Source organism: Nannospalax galili, unplaced genomic scaffold, assembly GCF_000622305.1.
Source record: "Nannospalax galili isolate Female #2095 unplaced genomic scaffold, S.galili_v1.0 scaffold538, whole genome shotgun sequence".
NCBI classification, from domain to species: Eukaryota; Metazoa; Chordata; class Mammalia; order Rodentia; family Spalacidae; genus Nannospalax; species Nannospalax galili.
The window spans coordinates 3,708,183-3,724,547 of NW_008343842.1; the positions used below are offsets into that span (position 1 = coordinate 3,708,183).

The window sequence follows — 16,365 nt, forward strand, 5'->3', positions numbered from 1 at the left end:
TATATATATGACCTTATATACATGGACATAGTTTGCCTCCAATTTCAGGAAACTACCCCCCCAAAAGTCAATAATCATCATCATTTTCATTTATTGAGCTGATAAGATGTGCTAAACATATTCAGGATTTTACCTAACTTCCTGAGCAGAAGTTAGCAACAGTTGGCAAGGTGTAGTGGTACAAGCCTTTGATCCCAGCACTCAGGAGGCAGGTGGATCTCTGTGAGTTTGAAGCCAACCTGGACTATATAGTGAATTCAGGGCAGTCAGTGCTACATAGTGAGACCTTGTCTCAACAACAACAACAAAAAGGCTGAGATGACTCAGTGGTTAAGAGCACTGACTACTCTTGCAGAGGACCCAGTTCAGTTCCCAGCAGCAATATATAGTGGCTAACTATAACTCCAGTTCCAAGGGATCTGATGCCCTCTTTGGGTCTCCACAGCCACATGCTGCACTTACATACATGCAGGCACAACACTCATACACATTAAATAATAATTTTTTTAAGACCCACTTGGGGAACAAGACTGAGCTCTAAACCACTGCACAACAAAGTCTTCAGAACCCCATGGTAAAGTCTCTGCTTCAACATTCAGAGTCCAGGCAGTTGTTGGGGTGGGAGTCAAATCAAGGAGGAACTGTCCCTTTCTATGTTACACATTTATGCATTTCTGTGTTGCTGAGGTTTCTTTTTTTTTTTCCTTTTTGAGACAGGGCCTCTCACTATGTAACCCTGGCATGCCTGGAACTCTCCATGTTAAACTAGTCTGGCCTTGAACTCATTGAGTTTTCTGCCTGCCTGGGATTAAAGGTGTACACACCCACATCTGACTTATTTTTATTTATGTATATGTGTGTGGGTTTGTGCAGGTGAATGCATTTGAGTCAGGATCTCACTATGAACAACCAGGTTGGCCTTGAACTCAGAGGTCTCAGCCTTTGCCTCCCAACTGCTGGAATTAAAGGCATGTGCCCAATAAAGGCTTTTTTCTTTTTATGAAACAAGGTCTTATGTATTCAAGGCTGGCCTCAAACTCACTGTGTAGCAGAGGACAACCTTAAACTTCTGATCTTCCTGCCTCTACCTCTTGAGTGCTGAGATTATAGGCCTGTGCCATCATGCATGATACACGTGGTGCTGGGGAATCAAACCTAGGGCTTTCTGCATGCTAGGCAAGCATTCTAACAACTAAGCCACATCCTCAGCCCCTAAAAGCATTACTCTTAATAAAATAAGACATCAAAACAAACAAACAAACAAAAACCAGAGGGCGATGAACACAGACAACCACAACTGGCCAAAGGGTATAGAATAAGAGACACAGCATTGTGTCCCTGGATAGGACTCCTGTATAAAAGTTCACTCATCCAGGGCTCAGGGACCGTTGAAGAAGAGGGGGTAGAAAGATGGTAAGAGCCAGGGCTGCTGCATGACTATAAGGAAACAGTCTTACAGGCTCCTGGCAACCTGGTCATATGAACTTACAGCAGTAGTGACAGCATGCACAAGACCCATGCAAACTCAGGTTAAAACCCAGCATAGAACTGGGGAAATGGGCATGAGGCCCCAACATTAGCTGAGGAACTACTGGCAGCAGATCACTGCTGGGTGAGGGAGAATTGGTGTTCTTTAAGGGAGTGATGCTAGATAGGCTGACCAGGCTCCAGTAGATGGACTCATATTGAGATAGCTGGGTCAATAGGCTTTAACATATATGACAGAATGCATGAAATCCTGTGGGTGGGCTATGGGGGGGTGCAGATAGGGGAGGTCTAAATATGATTAAAATGTATTGTATGAAATCCACAATAATTTATTTATTTATTTAGTTTTATTTTGTTTTTGACAGGGTCTCCCTAGTTCCAGCCCACCTGGAAGTCACTATATTGACCAGGCTGGCCTCGATCTCACAGAGATCCACTTACCTCTGCCTTCTGAGTGCTGGGAATAAAGGCATACACCATCATGCCCGGCCAACAAAAATTTAATTAAAAAAATACACATTGAAAACAATAGCAGGCCTGGAGAGCTGGCTCAGTGGTTAAGAGCACTGGCTGCTCTTGCAGAGGACCCAGGTTCGAATCCCAGCAACCACATGGCAGCTAACAACTGTCTGTAACTGCAGTTCCAGGCAACACCCTCTTCAGACCTCCAGGGGCATTGCATGACATGGGTACACCTACCTACATGTGGGCAACACACTCATACACATAAAAGAAAAATAAATAAATAAAACAACAAAAGAAAAAAATAGTGCCCCCCCCCAAATTAGGGCCTGGGGAGATGGCTCAGTGGATAAGAGCACTTCCAGCTCTTGCAGAGGACCCAGGTTCGGTTCCCAGTACCCACAGGGCAGTTAACAATTGTCTTTAACTCCAGTTCCAGGGGATCTGAAGTATCACTGCATGTACACAGTACACTTAACATACATGTAGGCAAAACACTCATACACACAAAAAATAAAATACTTAAAAAAGCAAAATTTAAAAAATGAAAAACCAAAACTTTGTGCAGGACTTCATGCTCCAAGGAGTGCAGTTTACATACAAGTAGCAAGATTGGGGCTTAGTTGTTTCTTCAGCATTTATGTAACTTGAAACTCAGAAGTTAGGCAATTTGCAGGAGGTCACTCAGCTGTAATGTTAGGAAAAGCAGCTTGGCCCTGGGGTAAGCTCAGTGATACCCTGGTACCCTGGGATACCGCCCCCTCCCCCCGCCCCCCTCCATGGTCCCAGCCCTGGCCTCACCTCCACGTCCTCGTCTGCTCTCTGCCGGTTCTGCCGCACCTCCTCCAGCTGCTGCTGGGCCTGCTGTAGGGAGCGGCTCTGCAGTGCCATCTCCTGCTCCAGCTCCTGCTTCTCCTGCTGCGCGCGCTCGATGTAGCGTTCCTGCTCCTCCTTCAGCTGCATCAGCTGCTTCAGCTTCTCCTCCTCCTCCTCCAGCAGCCTGCCGGGGATGCACCGTGAAGTTCTCCAGCACCGAGGCTGGAGGATCCATGCAGATGTTGGAGGGAAAGCCGCAGGAGAGACCCCTGGTCTGGGCGAGGCGTACCTGGTCTGGGCGAGGCGCACCGCCTCCTCATCCTGCCTGGCTTTCACCTCCAGGTGCAGCGCCTCCTTCAACCGCTCCTGCATCTCCTCCAGCTCTGCTATGCGCTGCCGCTGCCGGGCCGCCTCTTCCTTCTTCAGCTCCATCTCCGCCTGCATGGAGGCCCGGGCCTGTAGGGAAGGCAGAGCCAGGTCGGTGGGATGCAGGAGAAGAGAGAAAAACAGGGCTCAGGGCTCTCCCGGACTTGGATGGGGTTGCGGGTGTGTGTGTGTGGGGGGCTGTCCACATAGAGCTGGGGGTTCTTTTTGTTAGGGTTTCCTGATCTGACCCCTTTCTGAGAACCTGATGGGAAAGACGAATAGATGCCTCAAGTCATTCTTTTCTAGAACTGGCTATAGAAATAATCCTTAGGGGCCAGGGCTGTAGCTCTGCCTAAGCAGAGCACTTGTCTGGTGTGCCCTGAGTCCTGGGTTTAATATCCAACACCTTACACAAAACACTGCCAATTATTGTTATATATAATTAAACATCCTAGTATGTTATATTACAATTAAATAACACATTAAAATAGATAGAACCCCTTCCTAGCACGACTCCTAACAAGTACCATATTATTATGGCTGGCTGGTGTTCGGGATTGTAATTATTACAACAACCAAAAATTATTAAACTCTTTTTCTTTTTTTGAGACAAAGTCCACCTAGGAGCTCCAACTGTCTTGGAACTAGTTGTGTAGACGAGGCTGGCCTTGATCTCACAGAGATCCACCTACCTCTGCCTCCCAAGTGCTTGGATTAAAAATGTGCACCACTAGGCTTTTATTTTAAAAAAAGATTTCTTTTTCTTTTATATGTATATTTTGCCTGCATGTATGGATGCCACATGAGTGCCCCTGAACGCCGGAAGAGGGCATCAGACCCCCTGAAACTGGAGCTGCAGGTGGCCGTGAGCCAAATCTCCCCAAGGACCAGCCAATGGTCTTAACTGCTGACCCATCTTTCCAGTCCTGAACTCTTTGTTTTTTAGAAACAGATTTCATGTAGCACAGGCTGGCTTCAAACTCTGTATGTAGCCAAGGGATGACCTTGAATTTCTGATCTTTTTGCCTCTACTTCCCAAGTATTGGGATTACAGGTGTGTGTCAACCTTTCCAGATTTTTTTTTTTTTTTTGGTCTTTTTGAGACAGGGTCTCCCTGTAGCCCCAGCTGTCCTGGAACTCACTATGTAGACCAGGCTGGCCTTGAACTCACAGAGATCCGCCTGCCTCTGCCTCCCCAGTGCTGGGATTAAAGGCATGCGCCACCACGCCCGGCCCAACCTTCCCAGATTTTAAGATTTATTTTTATTATTTTTAATTATCTGTGTTTGTGTCTGTGTGTGGATATGCATATGTGAGCGCCAGTACCTACAGAGCCAGAGACATCAGATCCCCAAGGGCTGGAGTTACCATTGTGAACTGTGTGTCCTGGGTGCTCCAACCAAACTCAGGTCGTTAGCCACTGAGCCAGCTCTCTAGCCCCCTAATAACTTTAAAAAAAAGATTTGTCAGGTGTGGTGTTGCATGCCTTTAATCCCAGCACTCAGGAGGTAAAGTCAGGTGGATCTCTGTGAGTTGGAGGCCAGCCTAGTGTACATAATGAGTTCTGGTACAGCTGGAGCTACAAGGAAACCCTGTCTCAAAAAGACCGAAAAAAAAAAAAGATTTTTATTCATGCGCATAGAGGTTTGTCTGTCTGTGTGTGTGTGTGTGTACCTATGGAGACCAGAAGAGGGTGATGGATCCCCTGGAACTAGAGTTATAGGTGCAGGTGGTTGTGAGTCACCATATGTGGGTGCTGGGAACCCAACTTGGATCATCTGTAAAAACAGTAAGAGCTCTTAACTGCTGAAGCATCTTTCCAGCCCCTTAATAATTTGGGGGGTTTTTTTGGGGGGGGCTCTTTTTGAGACAAGGTCTCCCTATAGCCCAAGCTGGCCAGGAACTCGCTATTTAGACCAGGCTGGCCTCACACTCACAGAGATTCACCTGCCTCTGCCTCCCTAGTGCTGGGATTAAAAGTGTGCACCGCCACGCTGGCATAACTACATAGTGAGATCTATGTAGCCCTGGCAGGCCTAGTACTATGTAGACTGCGCTGCCCTCAAACTCACAGAGATCTGCTTGCTTCTGCCTCCCAGGCACAGCTTTACTGACCTCTTTACAAGTGTTTCTTTCTTTCTTTTTTTTTTTTTTTGTCTTTTTGAGACAGGGTCTGCTTGTAGCCCCAGCTGTCCTGGAACTCACTATGTAGATCAGGCTGGCCTCGAACTCACAAAGATCTGCCTGCCTCTGCCTCCCAAGTGCTGGGATTAAAGGCATGCGCCACCACACCTGGCATACAAGTGTTTCTTTTCAAAAACTATTTATTTATTGGGGACTGGAGAGATGGCTTAGCAGTTAAGAACACTGGTTGTTCTTGCAGAAGATCCGGGTTCAAATGCCAGCACCCACATGGCAGGTAACAACTGTCCATAACTCCAGTTCCAGGGGATCCGACAGTCTCTTCTGTCCTCTGTGGGCATTGCACAACACGGGTGCACTTACCTACATGCAGGCAATACACGAAGACACATAAAAAAAATAAAATTATTTTTTAACTTGTAAAATTTATTATTTACTTATTTATTTTTAATTTTTTGGTCTTTTTGAGACAGGGTCTCCCTGTAGCCCCAGCTGTCCTGGAACTCACTATGTAGACCAGGCTGGCCTTGAACTCACAGAGATCCACCTGCCTCTGCCTCCTGAGTGCTGGGATTAAAGGCATGCGCCACCATGCCCTGACTATTATTTTTATTTTATGAGTGCATTGCCTGCATGTAGGTAGTTGGCACCAGTGTTGTGCAATGCCTGTGGAGGTCAGCAGAGGGTGTTGGATTCCCTGGAAATGGAGTTATGGACAGTTGTTAGCTGCCATGTGGGTGCTGGGAATCGAGTCTTCTGCAAGAGCAACCGGTATTCTATTTTTATTTTATGTGTATGTGTGTGCATTGCCTGCATGTGTGTAAGTAAAACCATGTCATGCAATGCCTGTGGAGGTCAGAAGAGGGTGCTGGATACCCTGGAACTGGAGTTACAGATGGTTGTTAGCTGCCATGTGCACTGGGAATCGAACCCAGGCCCTCAGCAAGAGCAGTCAGTGCTCTTAACTGCTGAGCCATCTCTCCAGCCCCTACAAGGATCTCTTTACTGAACCCTCATTCTCATTTCTATGATCTGAGTTCTTTTAGTATCAACATTTACTGATAGGGAGGCTCAATATGTGCCTGAGATGACAGGGCTCCTGAGAGGCAGAGTTGCAATCTCATGTGGAGGTCAGAGGACAATGCTCTGCAGTCAGTCCTCCCACCTTTACGTGGGTTCCAGGAACCCAAGCCAGGATGTTAGGCTTGTGTGGCATTTACTCCCTGAACCCCCTGGGCCCAGGATTAAACTTCCTAAAATTCTAATTCCAATTTTCTCTGCATGTCTACACCATCCCCCCCAGGCCCCAAACTGGTTTCACTGAAATTTTAGTTCAAGTCTAGATTAACTTTTGCCCAAATATTCGCAATCCCATGGTTTTTGGCAGCTCCTTGGGCTTTCTGAATCAGGTCCCATTATGTCTGTCACAAAGCCCCAATTCCACCACCCTCATTTCAACCACCTCGAGGTTCCTGCCTTTCCTTTCCTTAGCCACAGGTCCAGCCCTGGAACAGACCAGTTCAGACTTTCTTTCAAGACCACGGGCTCTGTAGCACACTGTCCCTCATTCCAGCCCACAGGTTCCGCCCTCCTTCCTGGCCCCGCCCCCAGACACTCTAGGCTCCTCCCTCTTCCGTAGCACCTCCCGTCTGTCTCAAATCCCGCCTACGGCATCCTCCAACCACAGGCCCCGCCCTGTATCCTGGTCCAGTCCTGTCCTCCACGCTAGGCCCCGCCCCCAGCATGCTCCAACCCACAGGCTCCGACCTCCGCTCTGGCCCCTCCCACCAGCAGGCCACGCCCTTTGACCACCTCTCTAGGCCCCGCCCATATAATCCTGCACTCAAGGCCCCGCTCACACCATCTTCCAGTCATAGGCCCCGCCCTCCGCCTCGGCCGGGCCCGGCTGCCCCTCTCCCGGCTCCGCCCCCGGGGCTGGCCCCACCTGCTCCGCCTCACGCAGCTGGCCCTCCAGAGCCTGCTGCAGCTCGCGGTGCTGGATGCGGCGGTGCTCCTCCTCCTCCTGCAGCAGCCGCTCGGCCTGCCTCTGGGCCTCCTGCAGCAGCTCCAGCTCCTGCAGCTTCCGCTCCTTCTCTTCCTGCAGCTGCTGCAGCCGCAGAAGCTCCTCCTCCTTGGCCGCCCGACGCCGCTCCCGTTGCTCCCGCTGTTCACGCCGCTTCTGTTTCAGGTCCTTGTGCAGCGACGTCTTTCCCTCCGCCTGCAGCCGAATGGCGGTCTGGATGGCTGCGGGCAGAGTGGGAAGGGGTCAGCCGGGGCCCTGCGAGGTGAGGCGACCCAGGCCCAGCTGGACCCAGGTCAGCACTCACCCGCCGTCCACTCCTGGCGCTGGCGCGTGTCGGAAGCGCTCATCTCGTAAGTGCGGCTGGCAGTCTTCACGCAAAACATGCAGCGCTTTCCTTCGCGGTCCGGCAGCACCTAGGAGAGGTTTTCACAGAAGTGGGGGCCACACCTGTCCCAGGGCTGCCCCAGTTCAAGCCTCTCCCGGTCCTGGCTGGCCAACTTCCCTGGGTCCCTTCCTACTCTGACAGGAGCATGCATCCAGGATTGGACCTGTTCCATAACTCTTGTCCTTGCTCTCTGAAGGCTAGGGGACGCCATTTCATCTTAGGGCATCTCTCCACGTTGTACAGGCTTGAACACTTCCAGTGACTGGGGCCTCACTACCTACAACCACTGACTTCCAAATCTAGCCCTTCCCGGTGAGGGGGTTCATTCATTCCACAGATATTTTTGTACAACTCCTGAATGTCACTCATCAGTCATTTGGGGATACTGAGGCATGCTTGGTGTTCTTGCCTTCACTAAGGTTATGTTCTGTGAAAAAATAGCAGCTGTCTGTACTAGTGTTTTCTATGTATCATTTGTGTGTGCGGCAGGATTTCACCATGTAGATGAGGCAGGACTTGAACTCATAGAGATCCTCCTGAGCTCTGGGATCAAAGGCCTGTGCCAACATGCACAGATTGGGGAGCTGAGGAGATAGTTCAGTCAGTTAAACAACTGTACAAGCATGGAGACCAGAGTTGTATCCCCAGAACCCATGCAAACAGCCAAGTGTAAGCTGGGCGTGGTGGTGTACACCTTTAGTCCTAGCACTTGGGAGGCAGAGGCAGGCAGATCTCTATGAGATAGAGGCCAGCCACCAGTCTACATAGTGAGTTCTAGGCCAACTGTGACTACAGGAAGACTGTCTCAAAAAGAACAAAAAAAGGCAGGTGTGGTAGTGCACACTGTATTCCCATGCTGAGAGGTAGAGATGGGAATCTCTGGGTCTCTCCAGTCAGCGAGCTTCACTAAATCAGTGAACTCCAGTTCCAGTGTGAGAGACTATTAAAAAAAAAAAAAAAAGCCTGTAGTGGTGGTCCAGCACTCAGGAGGCAGAGATGGGTGGATTTCTATGAGATCGAGGCCAACCTAGTTTAGATAGTGAATTCCAGGCTAGCTGCTCTACAGAGAAACCTTGTCTCAAAAAGACCCCCTCCCCCCAAACCAAACAAACAAACAAAAATATATATCAATAAAGTGAATAGCTTTTGAGGAAATGACATGAGGTTGATCTATGTCCTTCACATACATGTGTGAACTCACATACATGGGAACACACAGAAAAAAGAAAAAAAACCCACCAAGATAGAATGACACTGTAAGTTGAACTTTGACTTCCACACACACAGGCATACACATCTACATACAAATGTGTACTGTACCTACAGGAACACACATACACAGACACAAATGATCCCAGCACTAGGGAGGTAGAGACAGGGAAATGAGGAGTTCAAGGTCATCCTGGCCGATGTGAGACCCTGTTTCAAGGAAAAAACCTCAGCAAGATTTGCTATGAAGTGTAGATATGAGTCATGCGTCTGAAATCTCTAGTGAAGTCCGATTATCATCCATCAATGACTTTGACATTTGATTCAAAGTTGTTTTTTTTTTTATGTATATGAGTATATTGCCTGCATGTATGTAAATATACTGTGTCATGCAGTGCCCACAAGAGGGCATCGGATTCCCCTGGAACTGGAGTTATGGATGGTTGTTAGCTTTCATGTGGGTGCTGGGAATAGAACCTGGGTCCTCTGCAAGAGCAGCCAGTGCTCTTAACTGCTGAGCCATCTCTCCAGCCTCTTGGTTGGCAATTTTAGTCTATTTAAAATGCTTACACTGGCTGGCAGTGTAGCTCAATGGTGGAACACTTGCCTAAGATGCAAGAGGTCCTGGGTTTGAATCCTAGCACTGCAAAAGAAAAAAAAAAGTGCTGACATGGATGTGAAGTGCCTTTAGGCATTTGGGTTACACTAATTAATCTAAGCAGAAGTGTCACCATGACTTTCCTCTCTCCTCTGTCCTTCCTCCTGACCCAATTGTTGTGTACACACTGCCCTGAGGTCCCCTCCCCTGTGCCCTCACCTCCACACAGCACTGAGCATCTAGTGGGATGGTGCCTCTCTTCTCCTTGCACTCTTCACTCCCAAAGTAGCAGAGGCAGCTGGGCTGCAGCTGGAACCAGCGTTCTGCCCAGTTCCTCCTCAGGTGCCCTCTCTTCCACAGATAGCCCTGCAGCCAGAGTCAAGTCAGAACGAGGACTCTGAGGTCTCCACTGCCCTCCCACTGGTCCTCCCCAAGTTCCTGGCTTGGCTAGCTGACCTGTTTCAGGACATCTTGGATGAGTTCTTGGTAGACTTCATGGATGGCCATGCTGAGGGTGTCCCGTCCCACGCCCCGCAGGCAGCGGCCAGAGTTGAAGAGCTCTAGGAACTGCCAGACGCTGAGCCCCCCGGAGTTCTGGGCTGCTTGGGCCTCCTGGGCCAACAGTTCCTCCAGCTCGCCCAGGCCCATCTCCAAGCTCATGCTGCTGAGCAACTTCTTCAGCAGGTATTCTACCTGGGAGGGAGAGGGAGGTCAGGTGACCAACACCAGCACCAACACCAACACCAGGGATGCTCTGGCTGGTTCCCAGAGCCTGGACCAAGGGACAGGGGTGTGAGGAGGCTAGAGAACTGGTGGAAACCAACACCAGCACCAACACCAACACCAGGGATGCTCCGGCTGGTTCCCAGAGCCTGGACCAAGGGACAAGGGTGTGAGGAGGCTAGAGAACTGGTGGAAACCAGGATAAAGATTTCTGAGGGACTCTCTGGAAAGCGAGCTCCACTGTAAGCATCTTCCCTCTTCTCTAACCTAAGTCTACCTAAGTCTCACTCCTTTCTTTCTTTTTTTTTTAATTTTATTTTTTATTTTATGTGTATGAGTGTATTGCCTGAATGTAGGTAAGTGCACCCATGTCATGCAATGCCTGCGGAGGACAGAAGAGGCTGTCAGATTCCCTGGAATTGGCGCTATGGACAGTTGTTAGTGCCATCTGGGTGCTGGGATTCCAACTCAGGTCTTCTGCAAGAACAACCAATGTTCTTAACCGCTGAACCATCTCTCCAGCCCTGTCTCACTCCTTTCTGCCTTAAATTAAAAGCAGGGGCAGGTGGGAGCTAAAAGCTAGGGGAGAGAATCAAGTTAATCTTTGCAGTGGTACCAGCCTTCCACCCAACACCCTGAGCTTTGCATATGACAAAACCAAGGCCCAGAGAGGAAACTGGCTTGCTTCAAGTCGTACAGCAAGCTGGGAACAGCCAGCACTCCATTCGGATTCTTGATTTCTATGCAGGTTTTTATTCCAACCCCCGTCCCAGATGGAGCTGGAGTTCCTTCTCTTGTGGGAGAGCAAGGGGATTAGGGCTGGGGGTTAGCAGGACCAGAACAGGAAACCCATCACAGATGAACAGGAAGTGGTGGCTGGGGTACATCCTGCTGCAGTTTGTTTTTACTGCATGTTGATCACAGCAGTAAGAGGCCTCCTGCCTTCTTGAGAGGCCACCTTACCCCAAATGGCAGAGACCTGATGAGGGTGTCCACTCTGGTCCCAGCTGGTCCTGGGAAACTCTCTTCAGGGCTGTCACCCTGGGGACACTGGGTATCCACTGTGGGTTTCGTGGAGGGCATTGGTCAGGCCTCAGGTGGCTTTTACCCCAGTCAGAAGCAGTCAGACATGTTGGAATGCCTTGCAACACCTTACTCTGTGTGCCCCAAATTCAGCCCAGCACCTCCACAACTGCCAAGGGGAATGAAGGGTTGGAAGCAAGCCAAACCAGCAGGGAGAGAGGTGGGTAAAACAAGGGGCTGTAGGTGGACAGGGAAAGGTGGCACTGTCTTCCCCTAGAGCTAAGACGGCAAGGACCAGATTCCTGGCCTCTTCTGTCTGTATGCTCCCTCTCTCTCTCTCTGGGGCTCTGTGCTGAGTCTGCCCTGGCTTTCCAGAAAAAATAAAAGAAACCATCTGGAGCCACAGCCAGACTTGGTTATCCACCTTGAGTAACTGGAGAGTCGCTTCCTGTCTTGTCTTCATAAGGCCTCCCTTCCCCTTAATAAGGTACCTAGATTACTAGAGCGCCTAAGAATTCTGCGATTTGAGCTGAAACTTCTCATTTTAAACACTCAACAATGTGTCAGGCTTTACACCACTGCTTAATATAAAAGCTTTGCAGCTTGTTTTCTTCCTGTGAGAGCTAGTAGAGCCCTGATAGAAAGCTCAGTCTCCTTTTCCTGGAAGAAGGCACAGCTGCTCCGGTGTGGGTAGTTCTAGGTATCCAGAGACAGCTAGGTGGTAACTAAAGCAGTCCGGAGTGATGGTGAGGAAAGGAGATGTGGGAAGGGACAAAGGCAGTCTGGCTTCTTTCATGGTTTTGCTAGGGCCTGCCCCTTAGTGACTCAATCCCTGGGTCTGGCACCATCCATACCTCATCAGGAACCATGATCAAGGGGTACTTGTCCTCAGAGAGGAAGTTGAAGAGGCACCAGAGGCGGAAGGCATCCTGATTGGAGAGCAGATCATTCCCGTTGCTGTCTGCTTGATAGTTCTTCTTGGCCGTCAGTGTCCAACACAGCTCATCAAAGTGCTCTTTAACAAAAGCTCCTTCCTCCACCTGCCACCAGGCCTGGAAGTCAGCCAGGTGCCCCGTCCCTGCTCCACCCTCAAACAAGGCTTCAGCATAGCTTCTTGGGTTCATCTGTGAACTCCACTACCCATCCCTACCAAAACCAGGGCTAAACTCTATCTGGTTCTGACACTTCATCACTTCCCACCCTCACCCCACTAATTCCCCCACCAACAAAGACATGTTAGTCCCTCACCCCAAGGAAGAAAGGAAGGAAAGCCCAGGGGACAGGCCAACCAAGGAGAACCTGCAAAGGACTGACAATTTGAGACTTGCAGGATGGTTAGGGTGGGCTTAGGTAAGGAGAGGGGGGAGCTAAGACAGGAGAAGAGTAGGCAAGAGGGGACAGGTGGCTGGGGTGATGGATGGGGAGGGGAGAACAGGGATGGATAGAGTGGAAAGAAATGGCAATTCTGAGGGAGTGAAGAATTTGAGCAGCAAGGATAAAATTGGGGTTCTGGGGAAGGGGTGCTCCTTACAGCTAGGCCTCACCTTGTCCAGAATGTACTTGTTGAGGTAGGGCATGTAACCTTGGCTGGACACGGGCCCATCATCGTCATCTCGGAAGTGCTCCTCCAGGGCGACGGGGTCATGGGGAATGTGCAGGACCGTGTACAGGTTGTGGGACAGCACCTGAGACAGAGAGAGTGTTTGCTTTCCTGCACCCAAACCAAACCTGAATCAAAGGACTATTCCCATCTCATCAGGACAACCCCATCCTGGCTGGGTTCTCTGAAGGTATGGTGTTGATTAGACATACAAAAGCAGACTCAGCATGCCAAGCACTTACTGTCATTCATCTTAACCCCATAACAACTGTCCACAGCCCCATCAGAGCTGGGATTCAGACCCTGGCAGCCATCTTTCTGGTCACTTTGTTACTTGTGGGTGCCTTCTTTCCAGAGACCTGGAAGTCGAGGCTCATGGGCTTTAGTAACTTGCTGGAAGGCTGTCAGTGAGTCAGCCAGAGCTTGGGATTCCAGGCTTGTAGGGTCAGATTCCAAGGTCAGTGTCCCTGCAAATGCTGGGCTGTCTGTTGGGAGGCAGTGGTCTACTGCAGGGCAGAAGACTTGAATTTATCTGTTTCAATAAAAGATTCTATGTTTAGGCTGCCTTGTGTACCCAGGTAGGGTCCTTAGAAACACTGAAAGGAGCTAGGAGAGTTCAGAGAAGCCTGATGAGAAATAACTTGCGAGATGGAAAGACAGAAGAGAGATGGTGGTCCTGATGGTATGCGGGGGAGGTGGGTTGGACAACTTTCTGATGTTAAAGCAAATCCAAACTTTGGACAAGAAGATCTGGTTAAAAAAAAAAAAAGAGGAGGAGGAGGAAGAGGAGGAAGATGAGATGAGAAGAAAGAGGATAAGAGGCAGAGGAAAAAAAAGAAAGTGGCTTTGGGGAAATTGTGTTACAGTGCTTAATCGCAGACAGAGTGAATGTTGAATAGTTGCTATTATACTGCTCACTTCCTATGTGCCAGCAACTGCACGAAGTGACTAAAAAGGATTTTATTTTATTTTTTTTTATCTGGCAGGGGGTGCTCACACCATGATGTGCAGAGGACTATTTTCAGAGTCTATTTTCTTTCCACCATGTGGGTCAGGGCAATTGAACTTGGGTCATTACTTGGCACTGATGCCACATGCCTTTATCTGCTGAGCCATCTTGCTTGCAAAAAAAAAAAAAATTCTTTTGGTCTTTTGAGACAGGGTCTCCCTGTAGCCGGAGCTGTCCTGGAACTCACTATGTAGACCAGGCTTGAACTCACAGAGATCCGCCTGCCTCTGCCTCCCAAGTGCTGGGATTACAGGCATGCACCACCATGCCCGGCTCAAAATTGCTTTTTTTGTTAATTAAAAGAAACCTTTTTTGGAGACATGTTTTATGAGTATGGTGCATACACATGTAACCCAAGCATTTTGAAAGTAGAGGTAGGAGGACTAGGAGTACAAGGTCACTCTGGCTTCATAAGGAGTTTGAAAATAGCCTGGGCTATAGGAGACTCTGTCTCAAACAAACAAGTAAATAAATAAATAAATGAAAATGTGTGTGCGTGTGCACAGATACACATTGCTGTGCTGGGGATGAACCCAGGGCCTCGTGTGTGGTAGGTAAGCACTCTCCCACTGAGCTGTAACCCAGCTGGAATTTGGCATTGTAATCCAGTAAATACCCTTTCCCTTAAACAATCTGAGTTTATGCTTATCACTTAAATCCAGGAAAGTCCTGAGTAATATATGTGGTCCTAGACTACTGTCTCCACTCTAAGGGGTGCTGTTGGCCTAAGGTCTAGTACTTCAAATCTAAATGAATGGGCTGGGGAGATGGCTCAGGAGTTAAGACCATTAGTTACTCTTACAGAGGACCTGGGTTCAGTTCCCAGCACACACATGGCAGCTAACACCTGTCCTTAACTCCAGTTACAGGGTATCTGACACCCTCTTCTGGCCTCCACGGGCATTGCATACATGAGGTGCACTTAACATGCATACAGGCAACACATACACACACATACACACACACACACACACACACACACACACACACACACAAAGTCTTTTTGAGATAGGGTCTCTCTGTAGCCCCAGCGGGCCTAGAACTCACTAGGTAGACCAGGGTGGCCTCAAACTCACAAAGACTCACCTGCCTCTACCTCCCAAGTGTGCCACCACACACAGGCAAAATAAAAAATATATTTTTTAAACAAATTTTTTTTTTTGAAGCAGGGTCTCCCTGTAGCCCCAGCTGTCCTGGAACTCACTATGTAGACCAGGTTGGCCTTGAACTCACAGAGATCCACCTGCCTCTGCCTCCCAAGTACTGGGACTACAGGCCTGCACACCCACACCCGGCTCAAACAAAATATTTTTAAAAAAGAACAGTGGCAGACATCCAGTGACAACTTGAGAAGTGATGGGTTTTATCCTAAGAGTTGCACATAGTCCCACCTGGGGCCTCTTTGCCAAGTGCCTCTTTGAGGAAGCTTCCTGAATAGCCCCCAGCCAAACGGCCACACTACAGGGAGGGGAAGAGAACATGAAGGCCAGGAACCATGCCTTTCTGCTAGGAGGATCATGAATAAGCACTTTTACTCTCTGAGCCTCAGTTTTGTCAATAAAACAAAGGCTATACTCATACAGAAAGGACTATGGGGTGTAAGGTAATAACCACACAGGGCCAGACTCAGGTCTGCATACAGCAAAGGTGAATTATTCCCTTTCCGTGTGGAAAGTGCTGCTTTTTACCTCATTGCCAAAGATGCAAAAGACAATAATATCAACTATTAAGGAGGTTGTGAAGAAATGAGGGTTTTAATATGCTACCAGCAAGGTGTGAATTAGTTTGATTTTTTTTTTTTTCAGATAGGGTCTGTGGCCATGACTGCCCTTAAATTTCACTATGTAGCCAAGGAAGATCTTGAATTCCTGATTCTCCTGCCTCCATCTCCCAAATTCTAGGATTACAGGTATGTATGTACTACTGTAACTGCTAAATTATTTTTTTGGTGTTTGAGAATCTATCAATTTAAAATTGGATGTGAGATGGCTCAGCAGTTAAGAGCATTAGTTACTCTTACAGAGAACCTGTGTTCAGTTCCCAGCACATTGTTTGGGACCCAACATTTCTTTTTTCTATTTTAAAGATTTATTTTATTTTATTTTATTTATTTTTTGGTCTTTTTGAGACAGGGTCTCCCTGTAGCCCCAGCTGTCCTGGAACCTGCTATGTAAACCAGGCTGGCCTTGAACTCACAGAGATCCACCTGTCTCTGCCTCCCGAGTGCTGGGATTAAGAGATTTATTTTATTTTAAATTTTGTGTATGTATATGTGTCTATGTTGGGTATGTGCACGTGAGTGCAGGTGCCCTTAGAGGCCAGAAGATGGTATCAGATCCCCTGAAGCTGGAGTTAATGACAGTTGTGAGCTGCCTGGTGAGGGTGATAGAAACTGAACTGGGTCCCCTGCAAGGGCAGTATGTGCTCTTAACTGCTGAGCCAGGCAGGGCTGGTGAGATAGCTCAACTTTTGCAGAGGACCTGGGTTTGGTTCCCAGTACCAGAATAGGGGGTAGCAACTA

At 48.7% G+C, this 16,365-nt stretch overlaps 1 protein-coding gene across 1 annotated transcript in view; it reads right to left on the reverse strand.

Moving 5' to 3' along the window:
• Def6 (DEF6 guanine nucleotide exchange factor) overlaps nucleotides 1-16,365 on the reverse strand; it is a 28,449-nt gene that overhangs the window by 1,903 nt on the left and 10,181 nt on the right. The window contains exons 2-9 of the mRNA XM_008840107.2: nucleotides 12,780-12,920; nucleotides 12,090-12,275; nucleotides 9,946-10,182; nucleotides 9,709-9,855; nucleotides 7,602-7,710; nucleotides 7,220-7,518; nucleotides 3,056-3,222; nucleotides 2,752-2,950 (exon numbers count right to left, since the gene is read on the reverse strand). Of these exons, the coding sequence (XP_008838329.1) occupies nucleotides 2,752-2,950; nucleotides 3,056-3,222; nucleotides 7,220-7,518; nucleotides 7,602-7,710; nucleotides 9,709-9,855; nucleotides 9,946-10,182; nucleotides 12,090-12,275; nucleotides 12,780-12,920 (1,485 nt within the window). The remainder of the gene's footprint in view (nucleotides 1-2,751; nucleotides 2,951-3,055; nucleotides 3,223-7,219; nucleotides 7,519-7,601; nucleotides 7,711-9,708; nucleotides 9,856-9,945; nucleotides 10,183-12,089; nucleotides 12,276-12,779; nucleotides 12,921-16,365) is intronic.